The sequence below is a fragment of the Schistosoma mansoni genome, chromosome 1 (genome assembly GCF_000237925.1).
Source record: "Schistosoma mansoni strain Puerto Rico chromosome 1, complete genome".
Taxonomy (NCBI): domain Eukaryota; kingdom Metazoa; phylum Platyhelminthes; class Trematoda; order Strigeidida; family Schistosomatidae; genus Schistosoma; species Schistosoma mansoni.
In genome coordinates, this window is record NC_031495.1 from 39030443 (window position 1) to 39052830 (window position 22388).

At 36.7% G+C, this 22388-nt stretch overlaps 1 protein-coding gene across 3 annotated transcripts in view; it reads right to left on the minus strand.

The window, feature by feature from the left end:
• Positions 1-12885: 12885 nt before the first annotated feature.
• Positions 12886-22388, minus strand: part of Smp_170550.1 (putative granulin) — a gene marked incomplete at both ends in the record, with an annotated part of 29403 nt that continues 19900 nt past the window's right edge. For all 3 annotated transcript variants that reach the window (XM_018794356.1, XM_018794357.1, XM_018794358.1), the window contains 2 exons: positions 12886-12927; positions 15067-15366. In XM_018794356.1, coding sequence (XP_018648777.1) covers positions 12886-12927; positions 15067-15366 — 342 coding nt within the window. The remainder of the gene's footprint in view (positions 12928-15066; positions 15367-22388) is intronic.

Sequence of the window (22388 nt, forward strand, 5' to 3'; positions counted from 1 at the left end):
ACCTGGAAGCACTGGACGGCCGTTTCGTCCTATTATGGGACTCCTCAGCAACGCGCACCCACGATCCGCACTCGCGAGATTCGAACCCAGGACCTACCAGTTACGAGCCAAAGCCCTTAACCGATAGACCACTGAGCCGGCATCCAACGGTGTTAATGTCTAACTTCAACTGATCCACGAATTATGAGCGACACTTCACCACTCGGGTGCGCACTGCTGAGGAGTCCCATAATGGGACGAAACGGCCGTCCAGTGCTTCCAGGTTTTCGATGGTGGTCTAGCTTCAATTGACTCATGATTTCAACTTTGAAATATACTGAAATCTCCACAAATCCCCTTCTGAATATGTTAGATTGTTTCAATAACGTTCATCCATCTATTAAATTCACTAATGAAGAGGAGAGAGACAATAGTATAGCATTCCTTGATGGGTTACTTTCTAGAAAGATAGACGGTTCCATAAAAAGAAATATATTGAGAAAGAATACATAGACGGGTCGGTATACCCATTTCCAAAGCTTTACACCTCTTTAATAGAAAATAAATTTGGTTAAATGTCTCAGCCAAAGAATCAAGCAATTATGTTCTGAGGACAGTGTCGATAGCGAAATAGATATACTAAAGAACACATTACGAAATAATGACTATCTAGATAATTTCGTTAGAAAAATCCTAGTAGTAGGAAATAAAAAAAAGAAGAAATGTTGACTCAGTCAGTAAAAAACCCTATATCTGGAACTGAACTTTAAAGGGGACATAGAGGGTGACATTTTAACACATTGACTCAAAAGATCTGTTGAAAGAATGTTTCACACCTCAAAGTTACAGATAATTTTCTCAACTAAACCAGTATTTACACAACAAATCAAGGATTAACACCGTTGAATGACGGCTCAGTGGTCTACAGGTTAAGTGTTCGCGCGCGAGACTGATGGGTCCTGGGTTCTAATCTCGTGAGGCGGGATAGTGGATGTGTACTGTTGAGGAGTCTCACAATAGGATGAAACGGCCCTTCAGTGTTTCCAGGTTTTCCATCGTAGTCTAGCTTCAATTGACTCATGATCTGAACTATATAAATCTACTAAAATCTCCACGGAACACCCTTCTGATAAAAATCAAGGATAGGTCTTCGATGTTGGGTTCCTCCATGTGTGTACATCAATTCAAATGTTCCTATGTAGTTTAATAGGCCGTAGTCAGAGGGCTTTATCCTTGAGTATTCGTGAACATATACCAGCATGGTTGGGAAAATGAGTTACGAAATCGATCAACAATATTGCTCTTTCTCAGTTGGTAGATAGTGAACATTATATCAAAATAGAGGAAGCTTTCTCTGTTTTATATGTTGTTCCAAAGAATCTACCTCAAGGAGTTAGATTATGGTTACTTTACATTGCTGAAGCCATCTAAATCAACTCCAGAAAACCGATCTTATTTATCATTATTATCTTAATTGACAAGATGAAATCCTCCTCTTATTCATTTTATCCACATGATTTTTTCCTATATTACTATTCTACTGATTGTGACTGGACACTTTACTCCAAATTCATTTTGACCTTTATTAAATGACCTTTCTGATAAAGAACACAATTTATCTATTTGAGAAAGAATGTCCGGGTAAACCTGGATAAATGGAGTTTCACCCTCTTTCATTTTAGGGAAAAACCATAGGAATAAGTTATCCTAATCATAATAGCTATTGTGAATTGATAGCCCGCTCTTTATCAGGTGATTTAGCACTGTGCTGAACCAATGACGTTCGAATGGTATAAGCAGTCTAGTATCCTTATTGGTCCTTCGACAACCTAGCTACTTTCAAATTGAGTCCAGAACATCGATAAAGGCGATTTTTTTATGTTTTTTTCATCCCCTTTTGAAAAAAATTTTCATCCCATTTTCCAATTCTTTTCATTCCGTTTCATCCAATGAAATTCGTAGTTTTAGATGCGTTATGATTAGTCATTTATTTCTTAAAATGTGTATAAAACGTCTGTACTTATCGATAGCAACGTATAAAGTACAAGCTCTGTTGTTCCTCACGTTGTCACAGAAACGGATAACGTATTTTTGAATACATTGTATCTAGTAGCGTTCCCATAACTTGAAGCGTTAAACAGCGCCATCAGAACTACGTCAGAGCTACGTACTGCCATAATGCGGTGAGAGATTCTCATTTCCATGGAGATCGGAAGCTGTACATTACATTTGTATGTTGGAGAAATGACCATAGAACAGTCTCCAGTAATCCCATTATTTGTTCGTGTACTTTTTATATTGAAAATGGAGTCCCATGTCGTCACATCTTGGCATAATGTGCACACAGTAATATTGAAGTAAATAACGAATTAATTAGCGACATATAATTGCATTCAAATAGTGCATCACCAGCATTGAAAATAACGATGTTGTACTAGTGAACTGATCTTGGTACAATCGTTTACAGCACCTATGTGAAAAATCATAGGAATGTATAATGAATTTTCGATAGTTTCAAAATTCAACCTAATGCTTCCTCGTGGCGCTGCTGGTAAGTGGGGTACATGTGACAGTCGATGCTGGGTTCTAAACTCAAGATCATTTTAGTGCTCAGGTTATCCGATGTGTATGCTTATGAACAACCACCTACTCAATTAACACCTTACGTCATCTATCATTGCTTCAATTATACACAACTTACGCCTGTTACCCATCGTGGAGAAGCATAAGCCTTCCACCAGCACTCTTCATCCAAACCTGTCCCCAACATTCCTTTCCAGTTCCTATTTATCCTTTTCATGTCTGGCTCTAATTCTCGGCACAATGTGTTTTTCGGCCCATCAACTTTTCCGTTTCCCTTCAGGATTCCAAGTTAGGGCTTCACTCGTGATGTAGTTTGGTGATTTCCTCAATGTGTAAACTATCCATTTCCAACGTCTTTGCTTAGTTTCCTCTTCATCTGGAAGCTGGTTTGTTCTTTTTCAAAGAATGCTGTTTCTGATGGTGAGGCTCTCCATCAAGTGTAATCAACTTGATGTTCTCCGTGTAGTATTTGAGGATAATGCTTTTTCCTTTGTATATGTTGAGGTCTATTGATGCAGAGACTGCTGCTAAAATAATTGCCTTCATCTGCATTTGTTCGTGTGTATGGGATAGAAGGGCTAGGTCTAATTGATTCTGAGATGTCCATTGTATCCCATGCTTCCACTCAGATGTTGAGGTCTTCATAATCCAGTAAATCACCAGAAGAAAGAGGAAGGGGGAAAGTAGACAGCCTTGTCTGACTCCAGTCTTTACTGGAAATGCGTCTGTCGTCCATACACGACTTTGCAGTGTAGTCCGTCGTATGAATTCCGTGTGATATTGACAATAATTCCAGTAACTTCATAGTGTCGAAGACGTTTCCATAATGTTTTCCTGTCAACACTGTCAAACGCCTCCCCATAATCAATGAAGTTGATGTATGGTGACGAGTTCCACGACGGACTTACATCAGCTATAATGCGAAAATGATATTTAACCAAATGAGTGAGTGAATTTCGTGCCGAAATCCAAAACCTGCTATTTTAAATTTCATTGGTTTGTTCATAAAATTATAGTCTCATCAAAACACATATCTAAATTTTTTTCAGAATAGAAACAAATTTTACTTATCAACATAATAGTAGTATAAATATTTCACAAAATATTTTATCGATATCATTATTCTTAAAAGTATATCAGTGACAACAGACGAAGCTGGATAGTGGATAGCGATGAAATCCAGGACGCGCATTTAGTCCTATTTGGAACTCGTCAGATGGATGTACCTGCATTTCAGACTCCTTAATGTTCACTCTGGGACTCGAACCCAGTAGCTGTCGCTTCAAACGCCATCGCGTTATCCACTCGGTCACTGAGTCCTGATAGCCACTTGCTTGTGCAATGGGGGGAAAGTTTAAATTCACTTAGTATTGTTTGTTTGGATCTTCCCATTGATGTTTTTAGGACTGCAACTGGTCAGTCTCTAATTGGCATATGTGCATACTGTGCGTATTGCCTCGATATAGCCTAAATTCACAGGCATTGTAAGCAAAGATGGATAGTGACCAGCAGTGGAATCCAGGACGCGCGTTTCGTCCTAGGATTGCCCAGGACAGGGTTGAATGGAGAACGCTGGTGTGCGGCCTATACTCCTCCATGAAGGGTGACAGGCGTCAGTAAGCAGTTTCTTTTCGTTCCCTCTTTGCTTGTTGACAAACTGTTATCAAGAATAGACATAGTTGTTTTTTGCACTATCGTATATCATAATAATTCTTCATGTTATTATTTCAGAAAGCCCTTTGTCTTTCAGACTTATAGACGCGCTAAGCACCACAGATACTTCAAGAATTGATGTTTGTAGCTAATTTATGTATATTAATCAATATAGAACCACTTTTTAAACTTCAGTTTCGCGTGTAGATTATTTTGTAATTTATTCAATTACTTATACCTCTCTAGGCGTTTCTCTGCGATCGTCTGCAGCCTTGCAAAAAACTGATTGATATCATCGCTTCCATCTTTGGTGTGCACGTTGCATTGGATGACATTCACTATAATCACCTCCTTTATTTCAAAGGATGGATCGATGAGGTTCTCATCCTATACGTCTTTCACGTGGTTGCTTGGATAGCAATAATGTAGTTCCTTATGTGTTGGAGATGTCTTGTTGTTTATGATCAGAATACAATAGAATCTCTATCGAAGCTAGTCCTTCCTGCCTAGCTTGTACCCAGTAGATTTTAGCTACAGGTTACTGATTTGGGTGGTCTGTGCTAACCACGCACCTGATCGATTTAGACGCAAACAGTGTGACTTCACAACTTACATCAGAGTCAATCTCAGCCGTCGAAACACAGTTTGGGTTACCTTTTCTCCGTATCCATATGCTTTACCTAACTTGATGACAATATAGTGAAATGTTATTACAGGAATGTACTGGTAAGAATGGGTACAAGAAACAGAGCACGACCAATGCTGCATGTGATGTAATAGATTGATGTAGAAACATCGCTAGGATCGGAATTCATCTGATCTCAAATAAAACAGAACATTTTCTATACCCTTTTGTTTGCAACATCTGAATAGTACAATTATAACAATAGCTATGGTCAATTCAAAATACATGTGTTTATCTGATGATCAACTTTAACCTCGTGTGGACAAAATTGATCAAATATAATAATGTACAATTTAAACGGACCATAATCTGAACAATGAGATCTTTATTCCAGCTAGTGATAGATGTTTTCATTCTTTATTCTCCTGTCAATTAAATGTCATGTGTACTGATTACTACTACTTATTAATATTCAGTAGGCAGTCCTGTTCCTAGCAATTTCTAAATTTATAATGTAGCTTTTATTTACTGTTGTGTAACATCACAAAAAGTATTTACATGAACTAATAACAATTGTTGCATATTTCATCATAATTAATTTTTCTTAACCCTCATACATTTCTTTATAGTTTAGTTGATGAGTCAACTGAAACCAGACCACCATAGAAAACCTGGATGGCTGTTTCGTCCTATTGTGGGGCACCTCGACAGTACACATCCACGATTCCGCCTAGCGATATTCGAACCCAGGACCCATCAGTCTCGCGCGAGAGACGTGAAAGCTCTTATATTTGCATTTTCATAGTTTCCACTTTGATTATTGGTAAACTGTCGTTAACATTAAATAACTACTGCCAGTCATTTTCGGTATCATATGTTGTATTACTTTTTATGTAGTTACTACAGGAAGCTTTTCCCTTTCCAAATATATAGACGTATTAATCATTACAGACACTTCAACAAGTTATATCAACATAAGTAGTATATGTTGATGGTCAGATATAAAATGTATTTTGGCAGGAGGTCGATAAGGAACGAACAGGTATGAAGCTCAATCGGTACGAAAATGCATGAACAATGAAATCAGAGAAGACGGACGGATATTTGCAGAAGGAATGATCAACATTGGGACAATTGATTGATAATTTGCAAATTAACTATTTGGAAGGGGGTTTTGTGGAGATTTCAGTAATTTCATAGTTGAAATCATTAATCAATTGAAGCTAGACCATCGTGGAAAACCTGGACGGTCGTTTCATTCTATTGTGGGACTACTCCTCAGCAGTGCGCATCCACGACCCAGCCTCGCGAGATTCTAACCCAGGACCTACCATTATCGTGCCAGAGCACTTAACCGATAAACCACTGATCCGGCATCTAACGGATTTAATGTCTAACTTCAACTAATCCACGAAGTTTGAGCAACCGTTCACCAATTGTCTTCAGTGAGTTCCTATCTCACAACAGACTTGGTTGAACTACACTGGTCACTGCTTCCCACTAGAACTCAAGGAAACATCCTTTGAAGTCAGTCACTCGTGAGCATATGATTATAATCAGTAAGGGTTTTGTGGAGATTCCAGTATTTTCATAGTTGACTCATGATTTCAACTATGAAAAACTAACTATTTTTCTGTATGGTTATCAGATTTTAGTGTGATAGTTTGTGATTTCCATGTCAAATACATTCGATTGTCCCTACCCGTATTCTTTTGCACTATAGAATAGTTTTAATAGAATGAACAGATGTAAACCAACTAATCGTTACAGATACTTTAACAAGTTAATGTTTGTAACTAGTTTATGGTATATATGCCAATGATTAAACCATTCTCGGTCTCATATATATTTCAATCATATAGTTGAATTGTAATGTGAGCTACTTATGTCCACATACGTAGTATATAACGATGATCAGGTATTGAATGTATTCCAGTAAAAGATTGATAAGGAGTAGGACGGGAGGCAATTGTCCCCACCCGTGTTCTTGTTCATTATAGATTGTCTTAATAGAATGAACAAATGTAAACCAACTAACAAGTAACTAACAAAACAACAATAATGATAATCTATGAAATGTTGTTAATTATTCAATGAAGAAAACATTAACGTGTAAAATAGAATCAAGAATAATAAATTAAAGGAATTATAATTAGTTATGAATTTATTAGGATGGATATTTTATTCTAACCGGGACTAGTCAATTGAATATAGGAAATCAACTTCATTCATTTATTCATTAAATTTTTTGTTACCATGACGATTAAAAACCAATTACAAACCAATTGGTAAAACAAAAAGAAAAGTAACACTCAATATAAGTAGTATCGAAGGAAATTTATTCGATAAACAAATGGAAACATAACATGAACAAAATAGAAAAATATTGAATCGAATCATCATCATCATCAACAACAACAACAAGGAGAAAGAAGTAACATGGATACGAGAGGTTACTAATCCGAATTGATAATAATGGCAAGATGTGTAGTAATTCATAAACACACACACACACAAACACACATAATGATAATAATAGTGAATGATGAATTAACCATTATATATTAATTATCCAACTATCAATAGTTATGATAACAGTGAAACTAATACTTATCAATACAGAATTTACCATCTAAAGAACAATCTTTGTATATTGGACAATAAGTATCCATATTAGATCCATCACATATGGACTGAAAAAAAAGAAACAAAAAAATTGTCCAGGAAAATTTGAAGATAACACAGAATTTTTTATAAAAAAAACAACAACAATTATCTTATTATTACTATTAGAAGGGGGTTTAGTGGAGATGTTAGTAATTTTATATAGTTCAGATCATGAGTCAATTGAAGCTAGACCACTATGGAAAAGCTAGAAGGACTAGACGGTCGTTTCATCCAATTGTGGGACACCTCAGCAGTGGGCATCCACGATCCCGCCTCGTAAGATTCAAACCCAGGAACTACCGATTGGCTGGCTTCATGAGGTATTTCCTGGAGTTCTAGTGAGAAGCAGTAACCAATGGAGTTCAACCACGTCTGTTGTGAGATATCAACTCATTGAAGACATTGGTGAATGGTTGCTCAATTTCGTGGATTGGTTGAAGTTAGACAGTAACACCGTTGGATGCCGGCTCAGTGCTCTGGCGCGAGACTGGTAGGTCCTGGGTTCGAATTATCTTATTAGTTGAATTCATGGGTAGATCTAAGCTATACCACCATTAAAAACCTGGAAGCACGGAAAGTGCCACTTTTCTAGTCTTTCACCCAGCGGTTTAATCCACAAGACAGTGGAGCAACGTCAGGAGATGTAATACTATAGTAGCCGGTGACCAAAAATAAGCTCATACACCTCCTGTTCCCTCAGGATCCTGAAGCCCATGTTCATCAACGATTTAGAATCAGGGTTTTCCAACTTCCGTAGGTGAATCCTCCATATCCACCATCCCAGTTAAAGTGCCGGACATCCACCCCCCTTAGTATGATCGACGGTGGAGAAATTCCGATCTCCATCTCAAAATTCTCCCATATGACCACGCATATACAACCATTGCCAGGAAAATCCTATTTATTACTTTCGCGTGGTGGGGATGTTAATTACAAAATCACTCTAGATACTTAAAGTTGTAGTAATTCATTTAGTTAGCTAAAAATCCTTCAGTGTGCAAAACAACAATTAATAAAAATTACAATTACATTTTGATTCGGAATTCAAAATACAAAATAAAAACAAACATACCTTATTCGGTGTACAAGTATAACCAAATTTATTAGAAAGACAGCATTGTTCAGATTTACCACAATAATGTAATGAATCAGGACAAATTGTATGTAATTGTCGTTTAAGACGTCGATAATGACGAACACTGATATGTATTTATTAAGAAAAAGGAAATGAATTAGAAATATTGCAATTTTAGTATAATCCAAGTACCGACATGAGTTATTGTAATAAGATCCTAAGTAAACTGTAAAAAAGCTATAGAGAATGTATGAAATCTATTCATTTTGTAGATAATCTCGGACTAGGACAATACCAGCTAATTTTTTTCAATGATTAGTCACAGTTATAAGCAATATAGAAGTTAGACATTAACACCGTTGGATACCAGCTCAGTAGTCTATCGGTTAAGGGCTTCGGCTCGAGACTGGTAGGTCCTGGGCTCGAATCTCGCGAGAGCGGGTTCGTGGATACTCACTGCTGAGGAGTCCCATAATAGGATGAAACCGCCGTCCAGTGTTTCCAGGTTTTCCATGGTGGTCTAGCTTCAATTGACTCACGCTTTCAACTATGATAAATATAGAACCTGACATATATGTGCATAGATTCAATCTACCATACTACATTAGCACAGTGAGATAAAGTTATTTCAAGGTAAATCCCAAGGTAGTAGAAGTAGTAATAGTGTTTGTAGTAATAAAAAGACATAAATGCTTAAGAAGATTTGGGGAGTCAGGTTATAGAGGAAGACAAGAAGTGAATACATCTGTGCTATTATAAACGATTTTGAGATGTATAACCTGAAGTCTCTAATCATTGGTTACGATAATCAAACAGACCCCAACCAGGTAGTCTACATCCATTAATATGGCTCAGTTCGATTGCCAATGACTTCATGGATTAATGCGATATTTTGGTTTGGGAGCCCCTAGATTTCATCCAGTCTACTCCTACAACAGACAACAACGCCCGTCGACGTAGGCAGTGATTGGGCATACGTTATAAATGTTCCAACCACCTGAGTTGATGAGGAATTACCACCTCATTAATTGACTTGTCATCCTTACCTAGTATACTATCCCTAATCTCAATAATGTCCACTCGGTGATGCTTCGAAGACACTCATGATCGAATACTACTAAAGTACGAATTTTCTCTTATCTTAATGGCAATGTTTCACACACATAAAGTAGAACGAAGTGGACTACTGTAGACAAATATCTCGTATACACTACAAGTGACACTAGTTGGAAAATGACAATGCAGCTTTTCTTCATCAGATACCAACTCATCAGTTATGATGAGACTGAATGTAAATGAAGCAGTTAATATAATCAACTGACACTGACGCACAACAGTTTTAGAGCAACGTTTTTCATCTGAAGTGAAAGAATCTGATCGCAAATGCGAAATCAGTGTAACAGCGATGATTAGAAGTAATAGCTTAAAAGTGTAAAGGATGAAAATAATATTGATAAGCGGTTTTTATTCACGGTTGCACAATGTTTCCTAAATGGATACCCAAGTAAATGGAAGTAATGTAATTCAATACAGTAATAGATAAGTAATGATAGGATATGTTGTACACGAGCAGATAAGTTCCAGGACGACGGGGGAGGTCAGGGAGGAAACTTAAACTTTAAGAATTATTCCATGCAAAAACTGTTACACATATTTCTATTATATAATCATTAAGGACTTGGATTATCACCTCCTTATATCCCTATTAATTGTAAGCTCCCATTTGACGTGAAAACTCTTTTTACATAGCTCAGTGTCAATAAATTATTACTATTAATGGCTTTATTCAATATCACATTTTTGGTACAATATAGAATTCTCAGCACAAAGTATTTCAACATGTTTCCTTTCCTGATTTCTTCATCTATCCTGACGACAAATATTGAGTGATCACCAGTTAGATATTCGCAATTCAGGAATCGGCATCTGAGCAATGATCATTCTTTTCAATGCATATTGCCTGCCATCCACCACGATGTCTCTGATTATACATTTTTGTAAGTTGTACAGTGAAAGATTATAAAACTTTTTATAAACGCGCCTAAATAGGTTATCCGATGAGTAGACATAATGTTGTGTTAAAAACAAACAAAAGATAGGTGACTTGTTGAGATATGTTGATGTCAGGAACAAGTAGCTCAGATATTCAAGCAGCCAATTAATTATAAACTGATTATTCAGTTTTGTATCACTTTGAACTAAGTTGTGCACAAATTCAGTCAGTCAGTAAACTAGTGGTTCATAACGTAGAATCTGTTAGATGTGTGTACATCGGTTCAATTTGTCACATTTCATGAGCATAACCAGACCGAATTGTCTGAGCGAATTCCAAAATAACAGAAGATAGTAACGGTTCGAGAACAAGATATAGTTTATTTGGATAAGAAAAACATTTATAAGGCAATTTAGAAAGTGTGGATTTAAAGGAAGAGAAAAAGTGAATGCACTTGCATCATTGCACATGATTCTAACCCAACATTTCATCCAAAGTCTTCAATCGTTTGGTTATAATAAACACGCGAACCTTAGCCAAGCAATCTCTAACTATCATTATAAATCTCAATCCAACAGATAGTGTTTTCATGGACTGATCCTGCATTTTGATACCTTATTTGTAATACTGCATAGTAAGGAAATTATTGTATATAATTCCTTGATTTTTTTTGAATAGTTTATTTGATTTGAGCACATAAATATTGGTACAAAGGGGCACCAGATATATATGCGCCACACAAATTTCATTTGATTTGTGTGAGGGCTGCGATACTCCCCAGGTACCCAAACTGAAACAGGTGGTTTTCTTAGGGGACCATACCCAGAGCCTTTGACCTAAAGGTCTGATCCACAAAGCAGTGGAGCATCATGAGGAGATGCAGTCTCACGGTAGCCGGTGACAAACAATTGATTCATATACCTTTTGTTCCATCAGGATATTGGAGCCCATGTGCACCATTGGTTTGGAATTAGGGTTTTCCAACTCCCCTAGGTGAAGTTTGCGTGTCCGCCAACCAGGTTAAAGCGCCAGATATTCGCCTTTCGTCCTCTCAATTTCGTAAGCAACAGTAATGCCATGAGAAGGTAGTGAGTAGGACTTCCCTGACAGAGACCAATAGAAAGTGATAGACATGTTAATCTGCTCCCTAACATCGTTTCCTGATTAGACATTAAGGTATGAATGAGCATTTAAACAAATAAATGTGAAAAGTATTATGGTGTTGATTAAATCAAAGTTATCTAATGAAATAAACATTATAGTATCGTAGATGAAACACAAAATCATTGTCAGAAGGGGTTTGGTAGAGATTTTAGTAATTTTATAGAGTTGAGATCATGAGTCAATTAAAGCTACACCACCATCGAAAACCTGGAAGCACTGGACGGCCGCTTCGTCCTATTACGAGACTCCTCAGAAGTGAGACTGGTAGGTCTTGGGTTCGAATCTTGCGAGTGCGGGATCGTGAATGCACATTGCTGAGAAATCCCACAATAGAACGAAACAGCCGTCCAGTGCTTCCAGGTTTTCGATGCAAGTCTAGCTTCAATTGACTCATGATCTCAACTCTATAAAATCATTGATCAAATGAACTTCACGTGAACAAATCGATAAACAGGTTCTCTAATCAATATTATCAAAATTTACTTACAGAAGAAGAATATTCCTTTGAGCAGGTTTAGCAATATTAGACATTTCTATATGGAAGTTTTCTTTTACATTATTTTGTTGAATGAAATATGATTTTTGTAAATTGTTATTCTTTGAAATAGATGGTATTAAAGTTGGTGCAAATGATTTCATGATATTCTTTGAAATTTTTTCACATTTACCATTATTTAAACAACGTGATCCAGGAGGACAACAAATATTTTGTCCAATACAACATTCTCCCTAAATGAATAATAAAATAGAAAATTCTTATAAATTCATTTAGTATTGTTTATTTGAATCTTCCCATTGATGTGCGTATTGCCTCGATATAGCCTTAATTCACAAGTATTATAAGCAAAGATGGATAGTGGTTAGCAGTGGAATCCAGTTTGATGCGCGTTTCGTCCTATTCGGGGTTCGACAGCTGGATGTACCTGCATCTCAGAGTTGATGTTCACTCATCCAAGTGACGTCCCACAATAGAACAAAATGGCCGTCCAGTGCTTACAGGTTTTCTAAGGTGGTCTAGCTTCAATCGTCTCATGATTTGAACTATAGATTATTTGTTTTATCAAACTGTTATAAAAACCTAAATTGATTTAAGTTACTACAATGTTTTAGATTAACATTTGAGATTTAAAGTAAGAGGTTAAAAGATCAGGCTACAATTTTTTTTCTTTTTTCACCAAGAACTGATATCTGTGTTATGATGCAAAAACTTATTTATTTATTTAAAAACATACATATTGATACAAAAGGGCACCAGATATATATGCGCCACACAAAACAATGACAATGAGAAGAGAAAGGGGTATATATGAAAGAAAAAATAGAGTGAAAAAAGAGGAGAGTAATAGTGGGGGGAACTGAAAAGTACAACCAGAAGAATCTTTCAGTTAAAAAAGTTAGAACCACTCTTTATGAAGAAAGTAAAACAAGGTTGCAGCAGGATCGCCACTGGCTTCTATTCTCAGCCATATCTGATAACGTCTCTAGCCACTGTGTTGCACCATCTCTCGGACCCCAGCCAGGGAGTCGTGAAGGACCGACAGAAGCTAGCCCTTTGCAGCTTTCTTTCATACCACAACACCACCTCATACACTGACCACCTCTCCGCTTTTTCCAACCAGTCCCAGCGTCGACAAATGATGCACGACGTGGAAGTCTCTGGGACGACATTCATAGAACATGTCCAAGCCACCGAAGTCGGTGTTTCAAGATGGTAACACCAATTGAATTATCGTCTATGAGCCCGAACACACGATGTTGAACTTCTGCATTACTAACACGGTGTTACCACTGAATGTCAGCAATCCTTCGGAGACAACGATGATCAAACATAAAGAGTCGTCTAACATCCTCAACTCGGAGAGGCCAGGTTTCAAAAGCATAGAGGAAAACTGCTCTCACCGACGCGTTGTAGATCTGACCTTTTACAGCCAGACTAACATCACGAAGGCGCCAAAGATGGCCCGGATTGGCATAAGCCGCTCTGGCTTTCACTATACGTGCATCGATCTCATCACTCACTCATGTAAAAACTGCTCTTAATAAATTTCGTGCAAACATTCAATAGGTGTTAATCCGATTAGTTCATCCATTTAACAAATGATAATAATAATTATAATACCAATAGGTCAAGCTCTGTTCTAGTATTGAGAATCAAAAGTTTAGATTTATGATTAGTGTTGATCTGACTGTTATAAACATTTCTTGCAAAACGAGAACTAAGCATTTGATATATTTGTAGTGTCGGTTGTTATGTCAAGTCCGCAGAGCTTATTCTAACTTCCGGACAGGCCAATTTATTCATTCACCTAGAGTCGCATTTCGACCTTGTTCATTATTCACTTATCGACTTTGACTGTTTTTATGTAAGCATATATGTGTGCATTTCTTATCTTACACATCAGATGTCTGACTATAGATACCGATTCAAACTTGGTTAAATGGAGTTGGCTAACAAGACTTCTGTGATCCGTTTCGCTTCGTTCTCTCCTCTTCGCTTCCTTCGCCATGTCTCTCTGATTGTCTGTTCTGATCAACGGTTCTACAGGATATACGTATTCAAAACTTCATTCTCTGATTCCGTTATTCACTAACGCGATTTAAGTCGATGATTATAAACAAGGATTGACGATATGTATAAATCGATAACGATATACACGCTATCAAAATGGAGTAAGATATTACAAGGCTACTAAACATCTAGTACAATTCATTTTTACTCCTTGATGGCAAAAAAAATAAATCATGATTATAAATTTAAAAGTTCTGAGAATTGTCCACAGAAACCTAAAAGTCGAATACTCAATTCTGATTGGTGCCTTTATATACTATACATCTGACCTATTATTATTTTCTTATAAGTTTACTTTGAACCCTTAACAATTTGTACTGATGGAGAAGTCGCACAATATCTCTCATCAAAGTCTCTGGAAAACCAGAAACGTCAGAAAACTTCTTATCCAATCAGTTTTAAATAGAACCTTTGCAGAAACATCTAGAAAGTGCAGAATCACGTGTCACTGTATTGATTAGACATTTGCCTATACTGCTACTATATTTAGCATAGTTGCAAGAACTTCAAGAAGCCAAGGTCGTGTGTAACTCTATAAATACTCCCCTTTTTCTGTACATAAACTAACCTTGGAGTAAAGCTTATATTCACAATCCGCATCTTGTCTCCCTAGTGTTCCAGTTGATGTGTAGATGTAATTTGAGGTTATTGGAACTGACTGGGAAGACAGTTTAGGTGTATCTGTAGCAAGACCTATCAATATAATATAATAATTCACTTAAAATTAACTGGTAATAAGAATCAGCATTCTAACTTACGCCTACATAAGGACAACATGACCATGAATTGAAAGTAGCATCTGGACAACAAGCCCAAGTGTCACCACATGCTCCACACCATTTCGCTTGTACAGAAGCATCAATAGTACTAATTGATTTTACTGGTTGTGAATATAAACGATCTGATGACTTTCGATTAGCTATGTGCATAGTAAACCCATCATAAACTATTTTTGTGGTAGATTGATTTAATTCAAGTTGTAAAATGCATTGTTTTGTATCCAAATCACAAACTGAACCAGCTGGACAACAGTGAAAATGATCACCGCAACAAACACCCTGAAGTAAAAATAAAAGGAACACAGAATAATATTATCTTCTTTACAAAAGATTCAAAACGAATATCAACTGAGAAAAACTTTTAGATCATTACGTATTTAGGAATGTCTATTGTACTCAATTGACTTGACAACAAATCTAAACTTATATCACGACTCCGTGGCCGAGTGGATAACGCGATGGCGTTTGAAGCGAAAGGTACTGGGTTCGAGTCCCAGAGTGAGCATCAACAAGTCTGAGATGCAGGCACATCCATCCGACGAGTCCCAAATAGGACGAAACGCGCGTCAAACTGGATTCCACTGCTAGCCACTATCCATCTTTGCTTCTAAACTTATATAGTTGAAAATCCAGAATCTGTTAACTTAGTTCAACCAGACACCTATAACTACTTATCATAACTAAAGTATCTTATTAATTTTGTTAGGAAAATGATTGAGTTTTTCAAAATAATCTGTAATATTATTCTACTGTCGAATTGCCGTTAAACGTACTCCATAATTTACTCGACTCATCCCAGACCAGAACAAAAACTACAGGGTAGGAGAACAATGTGTATTTGAACCACTCGAAAAACAAAGATACACATTCTTAAAAACATTAAAGTTCACATTAAAATTTATATAAGAATCACCTAACGATGATTAGCTGAAAATGGAACAATCATCAGCCTGATTGAAGCGTGCAAGAGTCAAGACTCTATCCTGTTAACTTTACCCATGGTGTTTACAACAATGACAGATATTTCTATTTATTTCTAAATCTATTCTCACTTCGTTTGAAACTGTACCGTTGTGATGAACAGTAGTGATAGTATCTTGTCATACACAAACAAAACATTAGGATAAACTACCGAATACAATGTTGATAAATCGCTGAAACACAGAAACCAACGTACATATTATTATTATATATAAGCGTATCAAAATGAAGAAATAAATAACAATAGTCAAATAATTGTAGCAGCAGCCTCAGTGGCAGTAGGTCTGAATATAAACAAAGGGAAAAGCAAGACTCTCCGATACAATACAGCATGCACCAATCGAATTACACTTGACAGAGAAGCTTTGGAGGATGTGAAAACCTTCACATATATGGGCAGCATAATTGATGAACTCGGTGGATCTGATGCAGATATGAGGACGCAGCTGGATCGGCGAAGCAAGAGCAGCATATTTGCAACTGAAGAACATCTGGAACTCAAAACAATTGTCAATGAACACCAAGATCAGAATTCTCAATACAAATGTCAAGAGAGTTTCACTGTATGGGGAAAACTACGAAAGCTATCATTCAGAAGATACAGGTGTTTGTTAACATTTGTCTACGCAAAATCCTCTCGGATCCGTTGGCCAGACACTATCAACAACAGGTTACTGTGGGAGACAACAAACCAGATTCCAGTGGAGGAAGAAATCAGGAAGAAGCGCTTGAAGTGGATAGGACACACATTAAGGAAATCACCCAACTGCGTCACAAGACAAGCCCTCACATGGGATCCTGAAGGCCAAAAGAAAAGAGGAAGACCAAAGAACACATCACGCCGAGAAATAGAGACAGACATGAGAAGAATGAACAACAATTAGATAGAACTAGAAAGGATGGCACAGGACAGAGTGGGTTGGAGAATGCTGGTTGGCGGCCTATGCTCTACTGGGAGTAACAGGCGTAAGTAAGCAAGTCAAATAATTATCAATTAGGTCTAATTTGTCTATCATATGTGACTATATCAGAAATGTGTTTGTTGGAAGATAGTGTGCTTATCGAACTGTTATAAACTTGTACATCTGTCAACAAACGATTACTTTCATAAACCGAATATCAGTATTAACTTCAGACGTTTGGAGAAGAATTTCTTGAATGAATGGTGTTAGTAAACAAGATTAAATGTCAGATTTCTTTATCCCGGTTGATCTTGAAGGATGTGATTATACTTCTATGTTGGATCAGTTAGTTCCTAGTGTTCAGGTATTAGAAGTAGTACACAGCTAACAAACCTTGAATTATTAATATGAACTTTTAAGTCTCCAACAAAGACAAAAAGGAGATCCAGTTATATTTGATGATGAATTATTTTTTGTGGAATGTCATTTAGTGTTGAATATTCACAATAATATATACATATCACCTAACGTTTGTTGACAATTCTTTCGAACTGTAAGTCCAGAGGTATTAGTCAGTCAGTCAGTTACAACGTAGGACCAGTCACATTTATGTATCAGTCCAAGTTGTCATACCTCGTTAGCACAACAAGATGAACACCGGTATTAGCTTGTACACAAAATCTGATACTTAAATATACATTTATGATTTTTTATTATTTCCCTAAAGAAGCTCTAACGATAAGGTTGGGCGAAACATTGGAATAACTTAGATTTCAATCACAATTTATGCAGTTCTTCTGTATACACTTCATGCCTAATTTCCTTCAAACCGTTCATTCAAATTTTAATGGATATCCATACACTCATGTCTGTTTAGTCAATGATTCTTAAACCATTTGAAATCTAAAACGGAGAGAGTATAGAGAATGTCACAACAGATTTAAAAGTTTAACACTTAGGTCACTCAATTACTAATTAAACATATAAAAACCAATCTGATTTATTAACTGATTAGAAAAACTAGAAACTATGAGGTCAATGGAGGTCATGAAAATAAATATCTGGTGTATGCTACTTATATCTGTTGATATAAGTAGTATGTAACACCAATCGTAAGTGGAATGCCTGGCAGTAGAAGGTTGAGATCGAACTGGAGAGAATGGGAATGCAAAAAGAGAGTACTCGTAATAACAACAAGGATGAAGGGACAATGAAGTTTGTAAGAGACAACTAATGGAAGATGTGCATAGAAAGTATTTAATGTACGGTTTTCATATTTTACCAAAACACTGTAATTTTTCAATAATCAATAAATTGATTTTTCAAAGTTGAAATCATGAGTCGATTGAAGCTAGACCACCATGGAAAACCTGGAAGCACTGGACGGTCGTTTCGTCCTGTTATGGGACTCCTCAGCAGTGCGCATCCATGATTGACTTTCCCTACCTGAGTGTTCGTTCACTACAATGATAAGAAGAATGTATTGACACAACAATCAATCAATAATCAATGTTGACGGAACAAGTTTTTATTAATAAATTAGTGCTTGCAGAGATAGTAATTTTTTTGCAGTTTAAAGTCACGAAATGGTCTTAACTAGACCACCACTGAAAATCAGAAAGCATTGGATAGCTATTACATCCTAGTATAGGAATTCTCAGTGACAACACTCAACCATGACCCAAACATAGGGATTGCGAATGCTTAACACCTAAACAATTAAGCCGAAATCCGTTGATGTACATTCAAAGTTGTTCAGTGTTTCCTGGTTCTCAATAGGAAAACGAGCTGTTAGTAGAATCAGAATCAGAGCTGATGATTATAATAAGTAGAGTGACAATCAAAGCCTCAAGATTAAACTATCCAGAACAGATTAGAGAACATAAACTAATCCATACAAAATCTACTCCTTTTTGGAAATCAAGGTTCAATCCAGTTCTGTTAGTAAATTATCCATTTGATTATCATATACAACTAACTGTACCATGAAATTTCATGATATTTATTCTGTTTATTTCATATTCTTTCTTTTTTTTCGACAAAAGTAAACACACTTACATCTATTTTGTTCACTAGATAAACAATTTTTATGTTGCTATGATTAACAGGACTTTGGAGTCATTTATATATTGTCAGTTGATAAGTAGTTCGGGTGTCAAACAGGTAGGTGGGTGGGTAGGTAGGTAGGTAACGAAGTAATATTCCCTTATCATAGATCTATTTTAATATTAACTTTATGAGATAAAAAATGTATATAAACTTGTACAATAATTGATGGTGTTATTAGATCATTGATAATGATAATAATAAACATTATTAAAAGATGTCAAGAAATAGGATTTATAAAAACAGCCAGGAGAATAAATATGGTATATTGGAGAAAATAGGAGTTGAATGTACCAGAAACAAAGTTACCTTCTGTAGATTAACTATAGATATCAATCGAATTCGTATAAAATCTTGTATAACTTGGGGGGAGATAATAAATATTATGTTCAAGATAAAAATCATGAAAATATTTGTACGAGATTTAAGATATTGCCTAGATTAGTTCAAATTGTAATGGGTACTGTTACTATGATGCTTTTAATGTAGACACTTAATTCACAAGCCAGTAGGGAGACGCTAGGCAATGGATTTTCACAGGCCCCGAAATGCCCTGGTACGGTCGAGAGTGTGGAGAGTCTGCTCTCCCTCTCGAAATGCTGTCACATGGACACAAGTATATAGCCTTTACCAGGGAAGTTCTACTCACTGACTTCTCGCACAACGGGTGTTGTTTATGAAATTGAGAGGACGGAATGCGAATGTCCGGAGCTTTAACCGTCCAGTGGACACGGAAAGTTCACCTCGAGGAGTTGGAAAACCCTGATTCCAAATCAATGGAGCATACGGGCTCCAGTATCCTGAGAGAACAAATGGCGTATGAATCAATCGTTGGTCACCGACTACCATGGGACTGCATCTCCTTACGATGCTCCACTGCCTTATGGATCAGATCTGTAGGTCAAAGACTCTGGGTGTGGCCCCTTAAGAAAACCACCTGTTTCGGTTTGGGCACCTGGGCAGTATCATAGCGCTCACACAAATCAAATGAGATTTGTGTGGTGCATATGTATCTGGTTCCCCTTTGTACCGATATTTATGTGTTTAAATAAATAAATAAATAGATTTTCACAGTAGTCAGTAACCAAAGTAGGTTCATATGCCATTTGTTCGCTTGTGAATAAGATACCAATCAGCACAATTAGTTTAGGATCAGGGTTTTTGTCAAATCCCCTAGATGAATTCCTATTTTCTACCAACTCCTATTTAAAAGACAGACGTCCGGTTTTATTTCTTTCTTTTTTTATGTAAACAACACAGTTGCTGTGTGAAGTGAGTGAGTATTCCTTAACAGAGGCTATAATAACGTGTCATATGAGAGCGTTTCTAAAGGAACAGTGAACTCTCCCTATTTTCAGACGTGCCAGATTATTTATTTTATGTAGGTTAAGTAAACATTAAAAAATCAGGAAGCACTGAACTCCTCAGGAATTTGGGCCCCGACTCAACTAGAGATTGAATATGGGATCCTTAGTGATTACTAATTAGTTACGGACTGTTTGATCCGCCCTCAACCAATTACGGCATAATTCTATTTACAGCAAGATCTCTTATTTGGTGTGATGTATTTTCATTTTAAGTATATTACTGTATAAGTTTTGAGCCATAATTGAATTGGGTACAATAGAGAACTAATCTGAATCCTATCATCGTCTTCTGATTGACCACTGGGGTTAGAAGAAGTTTGAGGACCAATAAGCGTGTTAAGGACTTGATTGTAGTTCATTGATCGGTATGTTAGCCTGTGTAATAATAGTTACTAATTCTGTTGGCAATATAGGTAAACTAATCGACAATTGGAATGCTGAATATGCAATATAACATGTGATATCGATTAGCGTCTTAACTCATAACATCAGCACACTAATAATGACACATAAAGAACGTTGTATACTTACAACTTAGCAACATGTTTTGTTAATTTGAAAACAAGCAAATTCTATTATCGAAACAATGATACTCTTATCCTGTGAATAAATCATTAAATTAAATCGATAATCAATCGATTCTTGTACCATTCAATCAAATAGACAGAACTTAAGACAGTATTACTATTTTAATTGTTATCATGTAAGCACTTACCCCCCCCCCCAGTTATACATAAGTGGTACCAATCTTTCTTTTTGTTTGTATATAAACCAATCAAACAGAATAACATTGTTTCAAATATTTCATTTTGTATACTAATGATAAACCGATGGTGTTTGGATTATGTAATTGATTAAGTGTCTATAGAATAATAACTATTTAGGAATCACTAGATTAACGGATGACAGTCATAATTACATTGACTGTTCATAAAGTTATGACTTTTTTTCCGAATAGTAATTTATCATTTAATTATCTATGAGGATGGATAGATATGGTGATGTGCAACTTTGCACAAGATTGTACTGTCACGCTTTGCAAAACAATATACGTATAGAGAGAGGAGTTAGTAATTAGTTATGATCAACATAGTTGAAAGCGTGAGTCAATTGAACCTAGACCACCAAGGAAAACCTGGAAGCACTAGACTGCCATTTCGTCCTATTAAGGGACTCCTCAGCAGTGCGTATCCACGACCTCGCCGCGCGAGATTCGAACACAGAACCTACCAGTCTCGCGCACTGCTGAGGAGTCCCACAGTAGGACGAAACGGCCGTCCAGTGCTTCCAGGTTTTCCATAATGGTCTAGCTTCAATTGACTCACGCTTTCAACTATGAAAATACTAAATCTCCACAAAACCCCTTCTGATTATAATCAATCGTCTGGCATAAATGAGATGATCTAAGCTTCCACACCATATTAACACAACGAGATGAAATGACCAGGATGAATAATAATGGAGTGGAAATAATGTAGTAGGAATTAAAATAAAAAAAACCTGGAAGCACTGGCCGTTTCATTCTAGTATGGGACTCCTCAACAATTTGCACCCATGGTTTCGCATGCAGAACTCGAAACTAGGACCTTCAGTCTTGTGCACGAACGCTTAACCTTTAAACCACGGAGCCAACATCCAACGGTGGTAATGTCTAACTTTAGTCAACCTACAATATTTTGCGATCATCTTTCATTGTCTTCGGTGGGTAACTACCTCACACCCGACACAGTTGAACTCTTGTGGTTACGGTTTCTCACTCGAACTTCTACAGTTACCTCTCAAAACTAGTCACTCATTGATCACATGATAATTATCAGTACCATACTACGAAGAAACGGCTGTCTAGTGCTTCCAGGTTTCAAATAGTGGTCTAACATTTATCGGGTCATGATTTCAATTAAAACTCAACAATCCCCACAACCCTACACTGAAAACGAGAAAGACC